The sequence below is a fragment of the Emydura macquarii genome, unplaced genomic scaffold (genome assembly GCF_026122565.2).
Source record: "Emydura macquarii macquarii isolate MOO-44397 ecotype Brisbane River unplaced genomic scaffold, CSIRO-AGI_Emac_v2 contig_1119, whole genome shotgun sequence".
In the NCBI taxonomy this organism is placed as follows: Eukaryota; Metazoa; Chordata; order Testudines; family Chelidae; genus Emydura; species Emydura macquarii.
In genome coordinates this window covers 17,314,109-17,337,687 of record NW_027131256.1, presented here as the reverse complement: position 1 = coordinate 17,337,687, position 23,579 = coordinate 17,314,109, and the positions used below count along the sequence as shown (strand labels likewise).

Below are 23,579 nucleotides of genomic sequence, written 5' to 3'. Positions count from 1 at the left end.
TCGCCTGGAGGCGTCTGCCTGGGAGCTGCTCCTGCTGTGCGGGGCGGTGGGGACAGGGTGTCTGTCCCTCCCTGGGTGGGGAGAGCTAAGAGATAGTTGATGGAACTGAACTTTCAACAAAACCCAGGAGCGAATTCTTTTCGCCGCAGGCTATTGTTTCCTTTGATGCGATTTCTCTCTCTTCCCACCCCCAGCTTTCCGGGCAGCGAGTGCCTGGCACTCAGCAGCCTCCTGGCAGGCCTATTTAAGCTCCGCTCATCCTGTTTACACTCCATGAGAAAGTTAGGAATGTTTCCTGGAAGTGTCCAAGCCCTCCCACCCCCTTTATCACTCCCTCCACCTCCTAGCCCTCCAGGGGGGGCTGGAGCCTGGCGTCAGAGCCCCTACTGCTGCAGTGCTGCTGCTGCTCTCAGGGTCAACCGGCACAAAGCAAACAGAGAAGCAGTGATAAAGCGACCTGTCTCTGCAAATCCCCCAAGCACCAGCGACACAAGTGCTTGGTAACCCCTTCCAACTGTTCTCCATAAGAATGGGGCTCCTAGACAGGCACTACCTCGCTTTCCTCACTTGCCTGGTTGTAGTGATCGCTCTCTCAGAGGCCAGGACATGTAAGTAAATTCAACTGCCTCACACTTTGGCAAAGTTCACCCTTGCTTTTTTGCGTGGATAATTGGTGTGGATAGTTGATTTTGCCTCTTCCCTTAGCAAAGCTGCTCCATTTCACAGCAGCAGCAGGAAACTTACTGTGCATAACGAGGCGACGGTAGCAGCTGTCTATTAACCTAGCTAGCTCCTAGATTGCAGTCGTGGGAAAAGCTTTAATGCTTTGTATGTTTGTGGAAATAATTTGTGTGTTTTCTCCAGAGGACAGATCCACTTCCACTGAGATAGCTGAACTGAGAGTGATGTAAGCCACTTGTGTAAAGTTTGGTTTGCCCCAGGAATCAGAAGGAGATGGGTTTATTCTGAAAATGTGACAGAATTTTCCAGTTTGTGTAGTGGTAATTCTAAAATCTCTGCCAGTGTTTTTACAGAGAAGTGGACCCCTTATCATCTTTGTGCAATTCCTGAACTTTGAGCTTCAGAGTTGCTGGTTTTGTTTTTCTTCAAAATTCATTGATATGGATGAGCAAACCAGCTTTCCTATACGCTGTTTTAGCTAAATGTGGAGGTCGCTTTTGTTGCAGAAACAGGTTTATGATGCTGATAATTTTAACACTAAAAAAAATGCTGTCCTTTGAATAACGTAGTCTCTAACTGAGGCTTGTTGAATTCAAGTTGTGGCCCTTATTTGCTCATGGTCAATATTTTGAATATTACTTATTTCCAATGAATCGTTAATACAAATCTAATGTTGAGAAAGTGCTGTGATACAGACATCTTTACATTTGAATTATTAAGTCAAATGACTGTTGTCTGAAGGTTGCCTGAGCAGCATAACTTCAAAGTTGATGCTTTGAAATTAGGCAGGATGCTGACTGGTAATGTGGACTAGATGAAAAGACATGTCCAAATTGCCTTTTGTTAAATGTAGAGAGAAGAAAAATATTCTAGATGTTAAGGGGAAGGGGGTGTCAATTTGCACTCAGGTCAAGCAGCATTCTTGCTGGTGCCAGAGTAAGAACATTCACAGGGAAGTAATTAGTGGCACAACACATTTAGAGCCTTAAGGAATGTAAGCATGTTTATGGCCTGTTAAGTAATGATTAAACAGAAGAAAAACTAATGTTTACTATTCAACCTTTCATTTAAATTCTAGAGAATATGCATGACTATGAAAGCAACAGTGAAGTAAGATGAAAGCTCATTTCCTACCTTATTTCTTTGCAGAGCCTAAAATAAATTCTTTTTTTCACGTCTTTTTCTTCTTTGTTCATGCCTTCTTGCTTTAGTTTTCTCTCTTCCCTTACTCCCCCTATTACATTATCCTCCCACTTTTTTTTCATGAAAATTTACACATGAATATTTAAATTGATATATATGTGCAAACCCCGAGTGGTTCATCTAGGCTAGTACTCTAGTTCTGGCTCTGACCAATACCAGGTGTTTTGCAAAAGCATCTTCAATAATTCATTTTGTTTTCAGGGAGTCACAGAGTTTAAGGCTAGAAGGGACCACCAGGTCATCTAACCTAAAATCTACAACTGAAATGTTACAGCACATAGGTGACTAAACTATGATGTGCCACAGGCACAAAGTAGGAGGGACCGAAGTATTCTCATGCCCAAGGACCCTGCAATGTCAGGGAATTCGTCCAGCAAGGGCAGATAATTGTGTAATACTATAACTATAATGAAAAGTTTGCTTTTGTTTGCAACTTCTGATCAGTTTACACCCTGAACCATGAAAATAGATAGTCCTTATAAATGTTGTTATATGTACAATAACTATCGATGCTGTTCTTATTCATATAAATGGCTAATCAATTTTTAACTAAACTATTTTTCTCAATAATATCCTGTAGCATTGAGCATTGGAAGATTAGTTACATCCTACATTAAAAAAATTATTTTATTGAGTTTAAATGTGCTGAATTTTAATTTCATCAAAGGTCCTCTTTAGAGCTGGTTGGGAATTTTCTGGTAAAACTAAATCATCATAAAATGCCAATTAGGTTGAACTAAAAAAATGTTTTTAGAAAATATCTCACGTTTGCCAAACTTTTGTTGAATTACAACCAGGGTTCCATCAGAAACCTGGCTGGGACCCCAGGGCTTATGGCTCTGGGACAACTGTGCCATGGGGATTGCCTCAGGGCCACAGATCTGGGAGTCCTGACAACTGCTGATTGAAATTGATAACGATTCTTGTCAGTTCCAACGCTGCTTTCCAGCAGTGGTGAAACTAAAGTCAACTTGATTCTTGTTAATCAACTGCTACTGGGGTCCCTGGGAAAATATTTTGTTTCTGAAATACCTCTGCCAGCATTGACAAAACAAACAAAATTCAGAATTTCTGGTTCACTGGAAATTTCAAACAATTTGGTTTAATTCTGAATAGCAACAATATCAAATATTGAAATTTCCTCTTAACCAGAAACCCCAAGTTTCAGCCATCTCTACTCTTATAATACAAGAAAAAGAAGAAAAGATAAATTGGAGCTCCCAAGTGACTTTCTGTGGACTCTTAATTATTTTATATTACCTGAAAAAAAACAACTTTACATTAAAAGAACATTAAGGTTACAAAGTCAAGCAGTCAAAAGGTAGGTGATTCCAGACTAAAGCCCTGTCTACACTTACCTGTGAGATTCAGCGACAGTCGACGGGAGTTACACAAAGTACTCAAAAAACTTGCGTAACTCCCGTCGACTGCTGAGCTTCTCTTCTGCTCTCTGTCTTTACTGCACTGCACCGATGGGAACACGTTCCCATCTATATAGTGCTACGCTACTTGTGTATCTGGTCTTAGTAAGTCGATTTCTGGATCGACTGAGCGGGTCTTCACTGACCGCTCAGTCGATCCAGAGAAATCCATCTGACAGCAGCGAATTTGCCGCCATCAGTGTAGCCATAGCCTTAGAGTTGCTCATACAACCTTAATTTAGCACCCTTGTGCACATGCAATATGATGCAGTCTGTGCATCTGCCTTTAAAGTTTTCCATCCTTTAGTCAGATCCACATGAGTGGTCCCTTGCACCTGCATAGAACTTGGCCAAAGTTGTGTGGACTGTATTCTAGCACATGGTTTATGTCTGCACAGGTCCTATTGTAGAATTGGTGCAGTAGACTGTAAACTCTTCAGGGAAGTGGCTGTCTTTAATTCGGTATACTAGATGACAAAAAGTACATTGTCAGTGCTAAACAAAGAGTAACAATAAATACCTTGTTATATCTATTCAAAAGAAAACAACGTTTGTTTTTCAAGACATTTTGGGACCAGTTCTCAAGAGTCAGGATCTAAATTGCATGATCTAAACATACTGTTACACATGTGCAATTACATGTAAAAACATGCATCTTATTTGCATAGCTGATGAAAGAATTATAAGTGAAAAGAGATTTACTTTGCATGTGCCCGCAAATGGGAAAACATCTGTATGCAGGGTTCCATTACTGATTCACAAATCACTAATGCATTTAATAAAAACCTGATTTTTGGAAGTACGGAGTTAATTGCTATGTGGCAGCTGTACCACTGATTTAGCTCTATTTCCTGCATCAGCACTATGTTTCATATTACCTTTTTTTTTTTAGAGCTTGTGGACCAAATTACTGGTACATTACGGGTGTTTTGTGCTCCTCTGGTGACACAAAATAGCTGTAAACCCTTCTTAACCATCCATCCCATTTAAGACAGATTTATGGCTGCTTTGCAGTACCAGAAGCATAAATGAAGTGGACCAGTTTTCCTGCGTTTTTATTTTTTTCAATAGCACTATTTCTAAATAGGCACCTGATAAATAATTGTTAGATAATTATGTCTCATCCAGTGCCTATTGAAATGAATAGCAAGATTCTCAATGGACTTCAGTTGTAGTTTGATCAGGCCTGTTATGTTTACTTCTTGTTTGACAGAATCATATATTCAAACATGCAGTATAGATAAGGATTTTTTTTAATGAAACAGCAGAATCTTTGTGAAGAGAGACCTGTTCAGCAGACAAACTAATACACTTTCCTTGCACTCAAATAAAAATATTTGGGGGGTAAGGGGGAAGCAAGGGAAAACACAAAAAGTGAAGTGACAAAACTCCTTTCAGCTTCTAAGGGAATGGGGATCAGGCCTTTTCGGGAAGTGAACAGTCTGTCATCATTAAAAGTAACAGGGAACATTTCCATAAACATATTAAAAAAGAAATTTACCCAATAGTGGTGTATAGAAGGGCTACCAACAGTTATGCCACTGTATTGCCAGGATTACAGTGTTACAGTGGATTAGCATTACCTGACAATTTATATACATAATAGTGATTCCTGGAATTGGAAGGTTGTTGCTAGAGGGAATCCACCCACAGGAAACTTTTCAAAGCCCTCCATGATTATCCTTAACATACACAACTTTATTATTACTATGTCCTGATCTCTTTCAGCCACTACTTTTTGTCTCTCAGTGCAAAGCTGCTGCACCACTCTATCTTTATGGATGTTTCAAATGGTCATCTTTGATTAGAGAGAGACAAGATAGGCGAGATAATATCTTTTATTGGACCAGCTTCTCCTGGTGGAACGGACAAGCTGTTGAGCTTTACAGAGCTCCTCTTCAGGTCTGGAGAGAGGCTGAGTTAAATACAAGGTGGCACAGGTTTCAGACATGCAGGATGTTTTTTCACACCATGAACTTTCTTTCAGAGGAAAAACCTTTGCATCATCTGAACAGTTCTGTATAGAGTGAAGGATTGCACATAGATTTTTCTTCACTTCTCTTGTAACATATACAAGTGGATCACTATACAGGTGAAAGAAATGAAATACTGTGGCCCAAATTGTGGCCTATTCCATGCCGGCCAGAATTGCTGGCTGATCACTCAGGGAAGAACCTGGCTCATGCTTCAGTGGTATAGTGCAACAGGTCCACTCTGCACCTTTGGAAATCCTGCCCTTAATGTCTTGTTAAAATGAAGGTGATGTAGAAGCCAGTTACACTAGCTTAGATCTTCAATGTAAACCACAAGCCCATGCAACAAAAATCAAAACAAATACAATGAGGAAGTTCTCATTGGGCTGCCTACATTTGATATCCACTGATGAAACTATTTTGAGCCCTTCAGTTGCATTCCTTCTATTTAATAGACTAGCTTTAGTATGGTATTTGAGGCACGCCACCTGAGAGCAATCCAGAGCGAAGGATAAATGATGTTACAATGAGAAGGTACACAATGCTCTTCCTAATACACCATATCAGTTACACTCTTCCGTTAGCAGTGAATAAACAATGGGATGCTCTCCATTGCTGGCATATACATACTAGAGGACCAAGATTTCAGATAATCAATACAGCTCTCTGCCTGACCATAGATTTCATCTGCCTGAACTGATGCTCATAGAAGAGTGATGAATATCATGGATATCCTGTCTAATTATGCAGTGCAGGTCTCATGACGTATACATTCATGCTAATATGATAGGTTAAAATGTGAAAACACTGGTGTAGAACTGTGGTGCCCATCAGCTAACGTGTCAGCCTTGCCCTCTAACCCTATGACCTGGACTTTTTCAAGGTCTGTTCATCCATTTCTTTCTTGTTAACTAGGAGTAGCCAAAAACAAACACCGCAACAGAAAAATCCTAGTCTAATTTAGATGCTGTTTCTGCAATAACATGTGCAGAATATATTAAGGGCCTGATTCAAAACTCACTGAAGTCAGTGGTTAAATCACATCCCAGTAGAACAGTGATTATTGCTACAACAAAATATTCTTTAACTAACTCATTTATTCACAACACGTTTAGGAGGCAGTAGTAATAGAAACACAGATGTGCGAAATGTAAATAATGGTACACATGCAGCATTACAACAACTATCAAATATGTAGGCTGTCTGTAAGTATCTCTGTTTACATTTGTATAGAGACATGAATTTCCTTTTGCAACATCAGCCCAAACATTTTTCAAGCTGTGCCACTAGCATTGTTTCCTGAGATTTTGGCATTGTATACTGGGCTGTTCACCTTAGGTTGTGAAATATACATAAAGTAACATATTTACTTTGGCAGGCATCTCTTGGCTCATAAAAAGCACTTAGGACCTCATATAAAATAAGTGGTTCAGGGAATACCTTTCTTCTATGTAATTAAAACAGGTTATTCTAACATCCACAGCATTTTTCATCCTGCCTGTCAAGTCGCTCACTTCCTTTAGAATATCCTTGATTTAAACGTTTTCCATTAACATTATGACATATAAATAATGCTCTAGGAATGGCTTTTTACAAACAAATCTAGCTCCCCCTTAAATGTCAGTCAGAGTTTTTTGGTTTCTCCCCCCCACCCACAATTAACACTCACACAGTCAAGGCAATCAGGGAGATAATAGAGGCTATAAAAATAAAAACTCAATAATAATAATGGGGGATTTCAACTATCCCCATATTGACTGCTTACATGTCACCTCAGGACTGGATGCAGAAGTTTCTTGACACCTTAAATGACTGCTTCTTGGAACAACTAGTCCTGGAACCCACACATAAAATTTAACATCCCGGTGAGGGTAGGGGGACACCAAAGCAGCCCACCCTGGTAGTACTTAATTTCAGAAAGGGGAACTACACAAAAATTAGAAAGTTAGATAAACAGAAATTAAAAGGTACAATGCCAAAATTGAAATCCCTGCTGGCTGCATGGACACTTTTTAAAGACACCATAATAGAGGCTCAGTTGAAATGTATATCCCCAAATTAAAAAACACAGTCAGAGGACCAAGGAAGAGCCACCATGGTTAAACAACAAAGTAAAAGAAGCAGTTAGAGGCAAAAATGCATCCTTTAAAAAGTGGAAGTTAAATCCTACTGAGGAAAATAGAAAGAAGCATAAACTCTGGCAAGTGAAGTGTAAAAATATAATTAGGAAGGGCAAAAAAGAATTTGAAGACCAACTAGCCAAGGACTCAAAAAGTAAAAGTGAAATTTTTTTAAAGTACATTGGAAGCATGAAGCCTGCTAAACAACCAGTGGGGCCACTGGATGATCGAGATGCTAAAGGAGCACTCACAGAAGATAAGGCTATTGAGGAGAAACTAAATGAATTCTTTGCATTAGTCTTCACAGCTGAGGGTGTGAGGAAGATTCCTGAATCTGAGCCATTCTTTTTAGGTGACAAATCTGAGGAACTGTCCCAGATTGGGGTGTCATTAGAGGAGGTTTTGGAACAAATTGATAAATTACACTGTAATAAGTCACCAGGACCAAATGACAGGAATTCAAATGTGAAATTGCAGAACTACTAACTGTGGTATGTAACCTATAATTTAAATTAGCTTCTGTACCAGATGACTGGAAGATAGCTAATGTGATGCCAATTTAAAAAAAAAAAAGTTCCAGAAGCAATCCTGGTAATTACTGGCCGGTAAACCTAATTTCAGTACCAGGCAAATTGGTTGAAACTATAGTAAAGAACAGAATTATCTGTCACACAGATTAACACGATTTGTTGGGAAACAGCCAACATGGTTTTGTAAAGGGAAATCATGCCTCACCAATCAACTAGAATTCTTTGGGGGGTCAACAAGCATGTGGACAAGAGTGATCCAGTGGATATAATGTACTTAGATTTTCAGAAAGCCTTTAACAAGGTCCTTCACCAAAGGCTCTTAAGCAAAGTAAACGGTCATGGGATAAGAGGGAAGGTCCTCTCCTGGATCTAGTTAAAAGATAGGAAACAAAGGGTAGGAATAAATTATCAGTTTTCAGAATGGAGAGAGGTAAATAGTGGTGTCCCCCAGGGGTCTGTACTAGAAACAGTACTGTTCAACATATTCATAAGTGCTCTGGAAAAAGGGGTAAACAGTGAGGTGGCAAAATTTGCAGATATAAAACTACCCAAGATAGTTAAGCAGACAGTGAAGAGTTACACAGGGATCTTACAAAACTGGGTGAGTGGTCAAAATGGCAAATGACATTCAGTGTTGATAAATGCAAAGTAACGCACATTGGAAAATATAATCCCAACTATACATATAAAATGATGGGGTCTAAATTAGTGGTTACCACTCAAGAAAGATCTTGGAGTCATAGTGGATAGTTCTCTGAAAACATTCACGCAATGTGCCATGGCAGTCAAAAAAACTAACAGAATGTTGTGAATCAGTAGGAAAGTGATAGATAATAAGACAGAAAATTTCATATTGCCTCATTATAAATCCATAGTACGCCCACATCTTGAATACTTTATGCAGATCTGGCTGCCCCATCTCAAAAAAGATATATTGGAATTGGAAAAGGTCAGAAAAGGGCAACAAAAATGATCAGGGGCGTGTAACTGCTTCCATATGAGGAGAGAGTAATAAGACTGGGACTTTTCTGCTTGAAAAAGAGATGAGTTGTGAGGGGAAGGATATGATAAAAGTCTGTACAATCATGATTGGTATGAAGAAAGTAAATAAAGAAGTGTTATTTACTCCTTCTGATAACACAAGAACTAGGGGTCGCCAAATGATAGGCAGCAGGTTTAAAACAAACAAAAGGAAGTATTTCTTCACATAACAAACAGTCAACCTGTGGAACTCTTTGCCAGAGGATGTTGTGAAGGCCAAGACTATAACGGTTCAAAAAAGAGCTAGATAAATTCATGGAGGATAGCTCCATCAATGGCTAATAGCGAGGATGGGTAGGGATGATGCAAAACCAATCCTGAGATATCCTTCCTCTCTCCAACATTGCCTGACAGTGTTGCACATGGCTACTACATGACTACAATTGAATTCTGATTTTTGTGCTAGCACCTCACTTTAAGTTAATCTTTACGTTACCACATTGCTGAGCTGTACAACATGAAAAATGTTTGTTTGGTTCTACAAAGTTTTGTCTCAGCAGTATGCCTCTGAGTTCCTGGTTAGGAAACGTCGAGCCAATTCTTTTATGGAAGAAAGTAAGCAGGGAAATTTAGAAAGAGAATGCATTGAAGAACTGTGCAGTAAAGAAGAAGCCAGAGAAATCTTTGAAAATAATCCTGAAACGGTAAGAATTTGATGAACATGTGATGAATTTGATGGGGAAAAGTTTTGTGCAGAGGAACCTGGATAAAACCTGGAAATGCACAGGTTTCTGTGTAGCAGGGCTTAAAAGTATTCAGAGCAAGAGTGAAATTCTTCCATGTGCAGAGTGCCAGTCCAGTGTGTATACACATTACCTAATATTAAGGAAGACAGAGCAGATGCACATAGTATAGCTGTGTGCACTTTCTTTTGATTAAAAAAAAAAAGGCACAACTTGTAGGCTCCATTCTGCCAGCACTCCATGCATGGAACACCCTTTGGTTTCCAGTGATAATTCTGCAAAGAGAGCACTTGCAGAACCAAGTATGGCCAAGAATCTAAGTCTGGCCCTTGTTCTTCTGACAAATTGCTAATGCAACAATTTTTATCATAAAGATATTGAGCACCCTTGCTGAAGGCCTTTCCTCTAAGTATAAGAGTTCAGTGCCTGAGTTCATGCACAGCACACAATCTACAACGTTAAATATTTGAGACATTTGAATTAATTTTGTATTACAGAATGGACATTAATCAGTAAATATATAAGTCAGAAAATGAATGATCTTATTTTTGGTCCTAAATAAAGTCTATATTGTTCACATGTTCTGCATTTGATCAAATAGCACAGGATATTGGGCTATTTTGAGGGTTAAGGTTATACAGTTTTTAATTTTAAAAAAGTTATCACCTAACGGCACAGTATTATCAGTCATTTAGTTAAATAAAAAAGACAAAATATTTTCCCATTTCATTTTAAATGTATATACACATTCAAAGGCAGATTTTTAGCACCTGTCACATTTTTTAAGTGTAATTTTGCATCCAGGATTAATTTTGGGTACAAATCTTGCCATACAGGGGGAGATTTTCAAAGACAGAAAGAGCAGTTACTTGTCCAGCTTCCATTAATTCCCCTTTATGTCTTTGAAAATCTCCATCTAGATGTCTGAGGGTATGTCTACACCGCTGGCGGAATTGTCAGCAATTTGGGATCAATTCTGCGGGATTGATTGAGTGGCAGTGGAGACCCACTCAATCGAATCCGGAAATCAACACCATTAATCCACCCCCGCAAGAAGAGTAACACTGTGTCAGCTGGAGGGCATTTCCCATCGGCGCAACACAGTGGGCATGCCACGGCAAGTAGAAGTTAGGAAGTTGACGGGAGATACACAAGCTACTCTACATAGCTTGCGTATCTCCCATCAACTGCCGCCAAAATCTGCCAGCAGTGTAGACCAAGTCTAAATATCTGACTATACCTGCAAATCAGATCAAGGTTCCTTTGAAAAATCTGAATTACTAATCTTTTAGATCTGATCTGCCTCTAATGTGTGACTTGGACTGCCACTCTGTACAGGACTTTAAGACAAACACTACAAGGAACAACTTGATGCCTCTTGAATTTTGGGGCCTCCATAGCTTGCATTGACTTAGCAAAGCACGGACTGGCCTCTTTTCCCTCTCTGACAGGGAGAGAAATGATACTGCCTGCTGAATCCTAATCCCCTTCTTGAAGAGCAGAACCAGAAGGGAAGAGCCTCACCTATTTTTTTTTTTTTTTTTTGCCTCTCCCTCCCTCTGGTAATCTGGAGGCCTGTGTTTATATAAATGTTCTGTGTTTAAATCTAAAAGCAAGTTTTATAGAAGATTCCTAGTTGATTTCATATATGAATAATAATGTTAATTGATGGGCCTCTTCTCTCTTTCATCTCCTTTCACAATTACAGCACAAATGACTTTCAGTAAATACCTAGTCAGCATTTTATCATAATTCCAATTATCTTAAAATTTACTAACTTTCTCTTACTCTTTTTACAGGAATATTTTTACCCCAAATATTTAGGTAAGTACCAATCCTCCCCAACCCTCACCTTGATCCCAGATACCCCAAAACCACACCCACTTCATACTATTGCTAATTATTTCTCTTCTGATTCTGATGTCAAGTAGCCCACAAACTTCTGTACAGTTAGAAGCTAACTAAGCCATTCAGAATGTGAGATTGTGAGGAGGTGTCCTTCATATGTTGGCTGGTTTTCTAGCTCAAGCTGTGAGAACAGGCTCGAATGCTTAATTTCCGTTGTGGTGATTCTAGTCTAAATTAATGTTTGGCCCATAAATGGATTGTGTTGGTCTGTATTTACAGGCTGCCTCGGCTCCTATCGACCAGGGATTTTCAGGACTACTGATTTTATTCCAGGTCCCTCAAGTGACCTGAGAACCTGTATCAATGGTAAGCATTTGAGATATACATTTCACATACAGTACTGAGATAGAGTTATGGTATGTCTAACTGTAATACCGATTTGGGTTTAAGCATACACACCCCTTCTACAGAGCAGTTCACCTAGTAAGACAAAAGAAACTAGTAATTTAACTCATAATTAAGGCCATTCTTAACTTTTTATATTGCAGAAATTGCGTATTCCACAATATTAGGCTTCTGCCAGTTTTCACAGCAGGAGCCCTGCCATGCATGGGGCTGACAGTCTGACCCCAGGTGGCCAACAGCAGAAAATCATGGAAAAGTAATAATGGACTTTATTACCGAAAATAATAAGTTTCTATTATTACTTTCCACAACTTTCCATGGCATGTCTGCAATGCTGCTGCAATTTTTTGACAATCGTCCCGCATTTCAAGTAGGACCTTACTCATAATAGAGTTAACTAGAAAGGAAAATAACATTCAAAACCGTGCTAAATTTAGAGTTTATTCTCACTCTTGAGTAAGAAGCAGCCTATAGCTGTGCAATCCCCGAGGAGCTGTAGAAAGGACACAATTCCTCCAAAATCACAAGGGAATATATTGCATCCACCCATTACCAAATGTAGTGCACTCTTTCACGTGAGTCCAGCCTTTTCAGCTTATGCACAAGTTGTGCATAGCCCCCTACCTAGGTATTTTGAAAGATTTTCCAGTCAGAATATATATACGTATTCTGACTGGAAACTTTTTCAAATAATAATATATATATATATCCTTAAGCATCCGTCCCTATTTATCTCTATGAGGGCAAAAAAATTCCTTAATAATTACACTACACCTGCCACAGATGAGCATTTTTTCCAGATTACCCTGCTAATGAGCCTGAAGTCACAAATTAAAGCATATTCTCATTCATCTTCTCTCTTTCTCACTCTCATTAGAGGCTTGGGGGAGACAGAACTCTGCAGACCTGTGTGAACATTTTATGTTGCTGAACTCTTTCCAATAAGGATGACTAGCGTACTAGATATTAATTTTATTCCTCATGTGGTTCCACGTGGTAAAGTAGCAAACTCCAAAACAAAAATAAACAAGTACAAAGATTACTTGTATTTTCAAAAGCTTCCAAAGGCCAGATTTTAAAAAGGTATTTAGGAACCTAAATTACAAATAGGCGCATATTGGGATTTCAAAAGTGCCCACCTCCCATATGTTAGATACCTAGGCGCTTTTGAAAATTTCAGTACATACCTAATTTCTGCATCTTTAGATGCCTAAATTCCTTTATAATTCTGGCCCTTAGAAGCCTATGTCCTATTTTCAAAAGTGACTTAGGTACTTAGGAACATAAGGTCTCCTGATTTTCAACGAGAACTAGATATCTTATAGCCAGATTTTTAAAGGTATTTACGTGCCTAATGGGATTTTCTAAAGCATCTAAGTAGGTTAAAATCTTTAATAAATCCCACTAAGCTCCTATCTGCATCTTTAGGTGTCCAAATACCTTTGTAAATCTGGCTCTGAGTTCCAAAGTCACTTTGGAAAATGAGACACAGGAGTTTTTGAAAATTTCTCCCTACATATAACTTTACCATGTCTTTATTTTTATAATTTCATTTTAGTACATATGAAAGTCATATGGAAGGGGCTAATTGGGCTTCTGCTAAGCCTAATGTGGGCAAATGTAGCACAACTGCATTCTGCCAATCCACTTCCAACCAGATCTGTAAGCCTTCCACTATTACTGAAGTCCAAGCCTTTCTTAGCAAAGATATACATCAATGCAATCTGGAATGGTGGGCAAAAACCACCTGCTCAATTTGCAGTGACGTCTCAACAAGCTAACAAAGCCTCACAAAATCTTCAGATCATACAACAGATAATACAAAATACTCTCATTCCTCCTTAAAGTGCAAACTGTGAACATCACAATGAGTATTTTACAGTGACATAAAACTATAGGAATGTATCAGTTCCATAAATGTAAATAACTGGTTAGAGCTGGGATGTGAGGATAGAGTGAGGAAAAAGAAACAGTAGACCTGAAACATGGGATGGCCAGAAGAGTGAATCTTAAATTATGGTATTTAAGTATATTTAAGTATTAAATATATGGTATTTAAATTCACAAAAGTGAATTTACAGACTACAGGCCAAATTCACTTGGTATAAATGGATATATCTCCATTAAAGTTAATACAGATCCACCTGCTTTAGCCAGGCAATTTTGCCCTATTTTTTTATTGTACTATAATCAGTGTTGACCTTTGCCTCCAGATGTATGAATTTATGTACTGGGCCTTTCATTAAAAAAGAATGAAAAGGCTTGTCTCCCCTAATCAGACATGTTCTTTTCTAACAGACCAGGATATGGCAGCTCAGAACATGCATCTGTGTTGGTCAGGAGACAAGTGGTTTGAGAGATCTGGTATAGTCACTGGTGGTTTGTGAGAGGTGAGGAAGCAGGTATCATGACCCTCCCAGCCTTCCACTACAGTTGACTAGATCTTCATAGTAAATATCTGGGTCACTGCTATGGGGAGTTCTCATGGAGCAGGGTTTTGGTAGTGAGTGGGGGAGGAGACAATAGAAAGAATAGGGAGCCCTCTCTTCCCTCTCCCCCATACTGCCTCGGTGACACCTTTACTGTTCTATTATGGTCACCTTGCTTTTTTGCTCTTGCTCCAATCTAGTCCTTACTCTCTTATCTTCCTCCCACCCATATCCCTTACTCACGTCACACACTCCCTCATTCGTCAATTCACCCTATTCTGTCTTTGCTCACCCTCCCAATTCACCTCCTTCCTTCCATTCACCCACACTCACCCTTGCCAATCCAACCCATTCTCCCACTGGCTCAGAACCCACACAAGTTCCCAGTGTTCTCTCCCTTCTACCCAATCTCCTCTTGCTCAGGAACCCCCCTCCCTCCTAATTTCTCTCCATCCACATGCTTCCTGCCCACCCTGCTCAGAATATATACACCTGTTGTTGGACCTATGCAAACAGGAGGAGAGAGGTAGAAAGGAAAGTCTGTAGCTGCAGGAAGAATGTGTAGAGATCCCCCACAGCTTGCTTTTGTGTGGTTAATCTGAGTTAGCCGCTCATCGGCCATATTCCCTTCCCTGTGGCTGCAGCCTCTTCTGCCTGTAGCAGGAGTCACCTAGTTGCAGCAGGTAATACTGCATCCTGCAATGCAGCAGCCATGATGTAGGTGCTACACACTTTCTGTGATGTGGCTGACAGCTGGGACCTAAGCAGTGGGGCTCACCTACACCAGCCACCAATCACCAGCTCTCCCTGAATGTAATTGACAAATATGCAAATGAAATAAGATTATTTTATACTTTCTGCTTTACAATAGGCTAAAAAAATAGAACAGATTTTTTTCTTGTAAGACACTATGGCACCCAGTTCTTATGAGCAGGTTAAAGACTTTAATCATGAAGTCAATGGGAGTTTTGGGTGCAGAGGCACTGCGGGTTTGGGTCCACATAAAATGATGGTAGACATCCAGTTCACTGTTCTGAATCTTCTTATATAACCAAACCCTTTTTTCCTTCTCTTTCTATTACTACTAATCGTTTTAAACACCACATTTTAAAAAGCGGGCCTCAAAATGCTACAGGCCCACTCTCATAAATATGTAATCCCAAAGTAGGAGCAAGAAATTTGTAAATATAGGAGACCTAGAGAAAACTAATCTGTAAAGCTATCAGCAAACTCAAGCAAGAGCGAATTTATTAAGCACCCCAGCACGTTGATGTAAGGCAAAGAAAGCGGAGAAAATAGTCAAAGTATAAGCTTACCTACTTAAAGGAGTACAGGATAAAAGAATAGGCGCTGTGTTCTCTCTGCGGTAAAGTGGACATGTTGCACTCTGCTTTACATTTCCACACGGGGATGCACAGAGAGTTCTCAATTCCTCTCCATGCTCCAATTTTTTATTTTTGTAAGCAAAACAGGTGTTAGTGAAAGCTGCCAGTGGATAGCACTGGGAAGTGAAGTTTCCAGTTTGTCCATGGAATATGTCAGCATAGGCAGCAGGGGTGTAAGCTTCCCCACAAATGTGCCACCTCTAGCATGACAAAGGAATTGGTCTCTGTACATTTCAGACTTTGGCCTCTGCTGAGACAACTGGGATGATGATTGATGGTGTATAGTGTTCAGTAAGAACTGAACTGAGGCCATTCATTTAATTCACCTATCCCACTGAAGAGACATCATTTAGTAGTGGCTTGCTGATATTACCAACCTGGGCCAGATCTGCACCCAGTAGTAACAAGCACTGTATACCAGGCCATTCATTTCATAACTGTTTTCTCTTGGTGGGGGGGAAACGTTGCTGATCCATAACTGATAATGTCGTCTTTGGATTAACTGGGTACAAAGTGCCTTGTAAATTTTGAAGTAACTTACCTCTGGGCAGAATGAGTAGAAACACATGTGTTATCTAGATATTTTTTCTTATGTGGCAAACTTTTTCTTTCTTCTGAATGGTGCCTGTTAGAGAGGAGGAGGAAGGAAACAAGAATATGGGAAGGCTGAGCATAAAAATAAACTTTTTTTCCTGATCTTTCTCCACTCTCTCACACAGAAATTCCAAACCAATGTATCCCCCTGCCATGCTACGCCGATGGGTATATGGAATGCATCGATGGGCAAGGTAGATACGAATGTACCTGTAAACCAGGCTGGCAAGGAGAGAGATGTGAAGAAGGTACAGTCCATACTGAGACTATGATGGTAGTCATGATGGCTGAAATTAGAGCATTACTAACAGTACTGTATCTTTAAATAAATAAAGGAGGCAGCAAATACCCTCTCTTGGATTAAGATTTCTTGGGCTTTTTTTTTTTTTCCTTCTTCCCTATTTTCCTTCTGTGACATACCAGGGTACAATCCAGACCAATGCGTAACTGTGTCATGCCCTGTAACCCGGGGTGTCCTTTACAATGTCTAGCTGCTGTAGCCACCCAGCCTAGACTGCCACAAACAGCCTCCAGCATGTAAGTCAAGCCCAGCTATGTCTGCATGTGCTCCAGCCAGCCAGCCATACCTTGGCTCTTACCAGCCTTAAAGATTACCACAGGGTGACCCCAACACTCCTAATCTCAGATTATCCCCCAGAAATATATGTCCTGTACTACCCAGTCCTTTCCTGGACAATATAAGTATATTGAGTCCATTATTTCGTTATGGGAATTACATGCACACAACTTGTTACCCCAAATGGAGTTACCCAGACAATTCAATTTGAACACACTGGATTAAATAAAAAAATAAAACAAGTTTATTAACGACAAAGATATAACTCTTAAGTGAGTACAAATAATGAGAGATAAAAGTCAGACATGTTTGCAAGAAAAATAAAGATAAAATGCTAGTAGTGCCTAACTTAAACTATATTAGATTCAAAGCAAAGTTTTCTCACAACATGCTTTCAGCAGTCTTACTGACCAAATCTTTTAGGTCAGTACCCCTCCCCCAGAGTCCAGCAGCTGCTTCCTTTGTCTCTTTAGGTGTAGCAAATGTGATGGGAAGGGGGAAACAGAAAGGGGTATTTTAGGGTGTCTGCCCCTTCTTTTTATAGTCCTGTCCTTCTTTGAGAAGCATTTCCAGCTGAGAGCAAGACAACAGGCCATCTGTGTGAAAGGAAATTCCACACTGTTTCTGTGCTAAAATGTAGATTTTTGTCTTTGCCCCCTTCCAGCCAAAGAATGGCCACTTGAGTTGTTTACACCTGTCTGAAATGTCAGCTTGCCCTTTGTCTCTAAGGAACTGGTTTGACCACTGCCCAGATTTATCTGGAAAATGTAGTTTGAGTCATGATTTTAGCTTAAAACTTCAAATATAACGCTGCTATGTGCATTTTGCTATGATATTATTGATCAGCAAATTATGGGTTTTTAAATGACACCTCACAAGTCATGTCTTGTACAAAAATTATTATAATAGTACGTAGGGTGTGAACACGGGTATATTCTGTCACACCTTCTAGATATAAATGAATGTGAAGAAGACCCAGTAAATAAAAATGGAGGTTGTAGCCACATCTGTGTTAATCTTCCTGGAAGCTACCGCTGTTTATGTGACGATGGATACTATGTGCTTCCAAATAAACAGGATTGCAAAGGTAAGAAAAGACACTTAAAATACCATTATATGAAAAGAAATTATGTTTCAGTACTACCAGTTAGAGAATTTAGGCTGAACTATAGCTACTGGTCCCTTTAAATTTTCCCTTCCTATTTCGAGCCAGATTCTGCCATCTGATGCATGTTTGATTCCTATTGATATGCCCAACACACTTCATTATTAAGGTTGTGTAAAACATTTCTTATATGAACCCAGGCTAGTTAGTTGGTTAGTTAATTAATGAAACCAGGATTTGAGGAGTCACAAACCCCAGACTTAATCCAGTTTCATAGCCCAGGTGAAGTTTCTAGAATGTGAGGGGCCATTAACATTTTTAGCTGGAAACCCAGTCTGTGAAACTCCGGTTTTGGTGGAATTCCACTCTAAGTTTTGGTTTCCTTCACTGGGAAGGAAAATATTAAGGAATGCTGAAGATGCTCTTTATGGAGGGAAAGGCTTGTGTGGCATTGTATCGTTACAATTACTTGCAGGGTGAGCTCGAAGGCCTTTTCATTAACTATAGATTTAAGTTTTTATTTTGGAATAAAATTTCAGCTAAAGGGTATGTGTTAATATAGTTAGCAGAAAAATGTGATAGCATTTTGACAAGAAAATAGCTTACCTCATCCTAGTATTGCATTCCTTTACTATTAAAATTTTTTCTATTGAACTGAATCTGTAGAACCTTCTGGAAGTCTCCTTTACAAACAAACCTAGCAGGATCTGTCAAAATTGTGAGCCATTTTTCTTTTGCCCTTACACTATTAAGGCAGGGTAAATGTCATGGGAAAAACTTTGTTCTCAATAACACCTTTGAATTTATAGACAGGAATGAATGTATAGCACGTCCAGATATCTGTGGGACAGCACAGTGCAAGAACATCCCTGGCAAATATCAGTGTGAATGTGCAGAAGGCTACACATACAATTCAACTTCAAAAAATTGTGAAGGTAAAGGGATTTTTTTAAATTACTCCTGTGACAATTTGGGAAATCTGTCTATATGCAACTTCCAAATTCTAGATGATTTTATGAAATTATTGCATCATTAAATGCCTCCATGTATGTTGAATCAGACATCCGATACTGTCTCTCACAGATCAAGGACAATGGAGAGTTGCTAACTTAAACAGTTCCCATTCAAATGGGAACACTTTAGAACAACGGGCTGTCTAAAATTTAGGCAATCCAGTTATCCTATGTGGTTTGAAGAGAATGGGGTTTGGAGCGGTGGCTGTATAGACATACCCAAAGGCTGAGAAGCTGAGAAGGGACTCAATGAGACACTCAAAAGGGAATCTTTTGATTGTCGGATCAGGTGGAGATGAAGGGCACTGACTGCAAGGGTCAGGGAGAGATCCAGAATTTGGGAGGAGAAGCCCTGAGCTGGAGGAGTGAGGTTCAATAGAGAAGACTTGGAGCACTGGAAAGATACCTACTGAAATCCCAAAAAATGCAAAGGGTAGTGAGCAAACTGAGGAATGGCATACAGGTGTTCATTGTTTTGTATCTCTTTTGCTGTCTGAAATGAAAGTGATCAGTTTAGAAATGCCTCTGCAAAGACTATGTGTTATTTTCTTCAACTATCCTATGTCTCTGAAGGGGTGAATTATAAAACAGTGATTGACTACTCAGAAGACAGCTCTAGGGAAGGGTTTTGCTTAAGCTACTGGAGTGCCTTGGGAGATCAGCACTAGTCCTAAGGTTCTAGTACAACTGGGCAGTAGGGGTCCCACACTTCCATGAAGGGATGCAAGACAGAGAATCTGTCCTCAGAAGTGTGTCAGAGAATCTGCTGCTGGGGATAGTAGCTGGAGCCTACCCAGAGATCCTGGGAAGCTTCAAAGCACACAGGCCCAGCAAGTGGTCTAAACACAGTAGCATGGTGAAGGTCCAGCAGGGGGAGCTCAACCAGGGCTGTTACAATCTCTACAATGTATAAAAGGACTTTCTACATGCAATCTAATAAATGGAGTTGTGAGAAGGCGATTTTCTATTAAAAAACTTTCACTGGGAAGAGAAGAACATTTCCTTATGAAATGAGCATGTGGAAGAAAGTGCCCCTCCAGAGAAAGTTACCATAACTATTCATGCTGAAGATGAAGAAATATATATTTGGCTGCTGGTAGAGCTATGAAAAGGCACTGTACAAATATTCACCTGTGTAATTTGCTTCTTTTAAAAAAAAATTCATGAGTATTTGCAGGTTTGATACAGGACAAATTTGAATCGTTCTACCAACTTTAACGTTTGGAGTTTTTTTATTATACACTTGCAATCATGAAATTTCAACTGATGAAGAAAAGAATGAACATTTAAGGACTTTACCTTAGGAATAATTCTCCATGTTTGCAGTTTAACACAAACTCTTTCTAGCACAGGGAATTCTGTAACAACAAATGGTGATCTGCAGATACAGTAATTTTATTATCTCACAACCTAAATAAATAAAAATAATGTTAAATAGTTCTTTGCTAGCAGTGAACATTTTACTCCATATCTTAATGTGCAACTGGCTGGTGCCATAACTTTACACTCTAGTAAGGATTGTATAATCAGACATCTGCTCTCCCTGGCCCAATTACTGTGGGATTAAAGAGAGGATACTAACAGATTCTTACATCCCTTTCGAACTGTGTAGCTTGGGATACAAAAAGACAGTATGTTTCAATGAACAATCTGAAATACTTTCTCCTCTCCCTTCTGAATACCTTTGGGTTGTGGTGGGATTCTCGTTGTGTTGTTTTATTTTTTAAAATTGGGATCCTGAAAAATTGTGAGACTAAGGATATTAACAACAAAAGCAAAGTCTCACTTTCTGCTAAGAATGTAATGCTGCTAAACTTTCAGACTTGTTATAACCACATTAAATGGGTCACCGAGTCTTGTCTAAGGACAGGGTTGTGCAGATAGAGAGAAACTTAGCCTGTCTGAAGGTTGGCAACATGTATGTTTCCATTGTCACGTTGGGATGGTGGTGGGCCAGATTCACTCCCATGGATCAGGGAAGTCAAATTTACACACACACATGCTCTGCCTATAGTGGTAGCTGCTGCATAGGAAGGAGGTAGGATTCTCCTCTCCTTGTCCCTCAGAGAGGGCTGCTGCAATATCAGCATCTCCGTCTTCTGGGGGCTCTGTGAATGGAAACAGCTGTAAAATCCAGTCAGGGTTCATAAACATCCCACCAGTAGAAACTGCCTAGGAAAGGTACTGACTCTGCGCATCTCCCTCTGACCACTTGTGCAGCTGCACCAGCTCGCTACAGACACCCTGGCAAAGCAGGTCTTGGTGGAGGCTAGCACTTGCCGCACCACCCCCACCCTCAAGCAGACATCCCAGCTCTCAGGCCCCATCTTGCATTGCCAGAATTCAGGAAGTGAATCAAGCCTGGGGTTTAAAGCACAATAGAAGATATTTTAGACAATGACCTAGGCCCATGGTTTTCAACCTTTTTTCATTTGCAGACCACTAAAAAATTTCAAATGGAGGTGTGGACTCCTTTGGAAATCTTAAACATAGTCTGCAGACCCTCAGGGGTCTGTGGACCACAGGCTGAAAACAACTGACCGAGGCCCATTACAGTTTAACTTAGATATCTATCGCGTCTTCAGCTCCACACATTTTTATTCTTCCTGAACAGAGAGTTTCTCCTAAACAGACCATTGGCCACCTAAACACACAACAAAGACATTAAGATTGAGCATTTTAATAATATAGCACCTTTCATCCAAGCATCTCAAAATCCTTCACAAGAATTAGTTGTTTAGTCCTCTCAACACACCCAGGAAGTATCTGCCACATAAATGATGGGGATCCTCTGACGCAGAGAGGTTAAATGACATATGCTAGGTCACTCAGTGAGTCAGTGTCAGGTACTAGAATTGAAACCAGGAATCCTAGAAACTAGTTCGTGGCTCTACCCAATACATTATGGTCACCACTTTATAAAGTAGAGCTTATAGAGAAGATCTTTACTTTTTCTTTAAGCAACAGAAAATGAGATTTTTCATTTTTAAAAAAAATCTAGCATGCTACAAAGCCAAATCATGTTTTTAAAATATATTTACCAGCACACCATCATTTACTAACACTAAAAGGGTAGTGCATTTCAGAACAGGCATTGCAAAATTTCTTTATACACTGCCCTTAGCTCACCCCTACAGAACCTCTCATTTCACGAGAGATTTCACTTTTTTGTTTTCATATTAGAAATGTAACAGTTAAATTAGTCTTTCACACAATCTTTCTTTTCCAAGTTATTTATCTCACATAACCAACAACATGGAAAATGTGGTAGGTTTAGCTCCTTAATAGCCAAGTAGTTTTTGCCTCCAATCAGCTTGAGTTGGTCTCCAGAGACTCCACTTAAACAGTCTGGGTTTTGCAGCTTGGGAAGATTACTACATGTCATTCTCCCTCAGATGTGAGTGTATGGAACCGATTTTGGCCTTATGTGAACGGACTCTGCTCCACACAATTGCCATGTATACTATTAGAACTGTGAAAGTTCTATCTGACGAAGTGGGTTGCAGCCCACGGAAGCTTATGCCTGCAGAAATTAAATTTGTTAGTCTTTAAAGTGCTACAGGACTCTCGGTTTTTTTCTTTGGACTGTGGTAACTCTTGCAGCTTGCGAGACCCTAGGTGGAACAGAAAGTATTGATGCACATGTGGCAGGGAGGTAATTTATGTCAACTCCTCTCCTCTGGGCTGCTCTGTAATTCTCAGTCATGCAGCTCAGCTTTGTAGCTTCTCACATATCAGCTCAACCTTGCCGTGGCTCCCTGCACAGTACCCATACCAGACTTGCTGGGGTAGTTCATCCAGAAGGTAATGTAAATTTCAGGCTGGAGAGAGTCCTTTAATATTTTAATACATCACAGACAGGATTCACATTCCAATACAGAACTACTCTCGCCCATTGTTGTATTAACTTAATGTACTTGTCTTTAAAACATTAAATGATTATTCCGTCGAAGTCTCATGCAATGTGCTTCCCTTTCACTGCAGATGTGGATGAATGTGCTGAAAACACTTGTGCTCAAATGTGTGTAAATTCTCCAGGGAGCTATACCTGCTATTGTGATGGCAAGAAAGGGTTCAAGCTTTCTAAGGACAGAAAGCACTGTGAGGTAAAATTGCACTATGTGAGCTTGCTGGGGAAATTACAGAGTTGGATGTTTCTCCATAACGGGGTGAGGTAGATTAGGAAAAGTACTAAGAGACTTAAAGCCAGTTTCAAAATTGCTGGGAAAATGCTGCAGGCTTCGAGTTGGGGCACGGTTCACAAAGCAAATCCAGCACTTCTGTTCACAGGGATTTGGACATCATTCAGTCCAGCTTCAGTTCCAAGAAAAAGCATCCAGAGAAACCTGTCTCAGCTAGCCCTTTTCTGCACCCTGTCCCCCAAATTAAGCCCCATCTCCCTCCCCTCTAGAAGGTGGGTCCTCCTTGGCTTAGATATCTGCATGGGGCCCTCAGCCACATTTTCACATACTTCCCTGGTTTTTCTTGCTTTGTGAACCTCTTCCCCACCCAGTCTCACAAAAAAGAAAGACTCCAAGAAAAGATCAGTTTGAGTGGGTACAAGTTGATTG

At 39.9% G+C, this 23,579-nt stretch overlaps 1 protein-coding gene across 1 annotated transcript in view; it reads left to right on the top strand.

Moving 5' to 3' along the window:
* The first annotated feature begins 419 nt into the window (after positions 1 to 419).
* Positions 420 to 23,579, top strand: part of PROS1 (protein S) — a 41,462-nt gene continuing 18,302 nt past the window's right edge. Inside the window, exons 1-8 of the mRNA XM_067546254.1 lie at positions 420 to 608; positions 9,456 to 9,613; positions 11,452 to 11,476; positions 11,780 to 11,866; positions 16,439 to 16,561; positions 17,843 to 17,977; positions 18,805 to 18,930; positions 22,993 to 23,114. Coding sequence (XP_067402355.1) covers positions 530 to 608; positions 9,456 to 9,613; positions 11,452 to 11,476; positions 11,780 to 11,866; positions 16,439 to 16,561; positions 17,843 to 17,977; positions 18,805 to 18,930; positions 22,993 to 23,114 — 855 coding nt within the window. The 5' untranslated portion in view covers positions 420 to 529. The remainder of the gene's footprint in view (positions 609 to 9,455; positions 9,614 to 11,451; positions 11,477 to 11,779; positions 11,867 to 16,438; positions 16,562 to 17,842; positions 17,978 to 18,804; positions 18,931 to 22,992; positions 23,115 to 23,579) is intronic.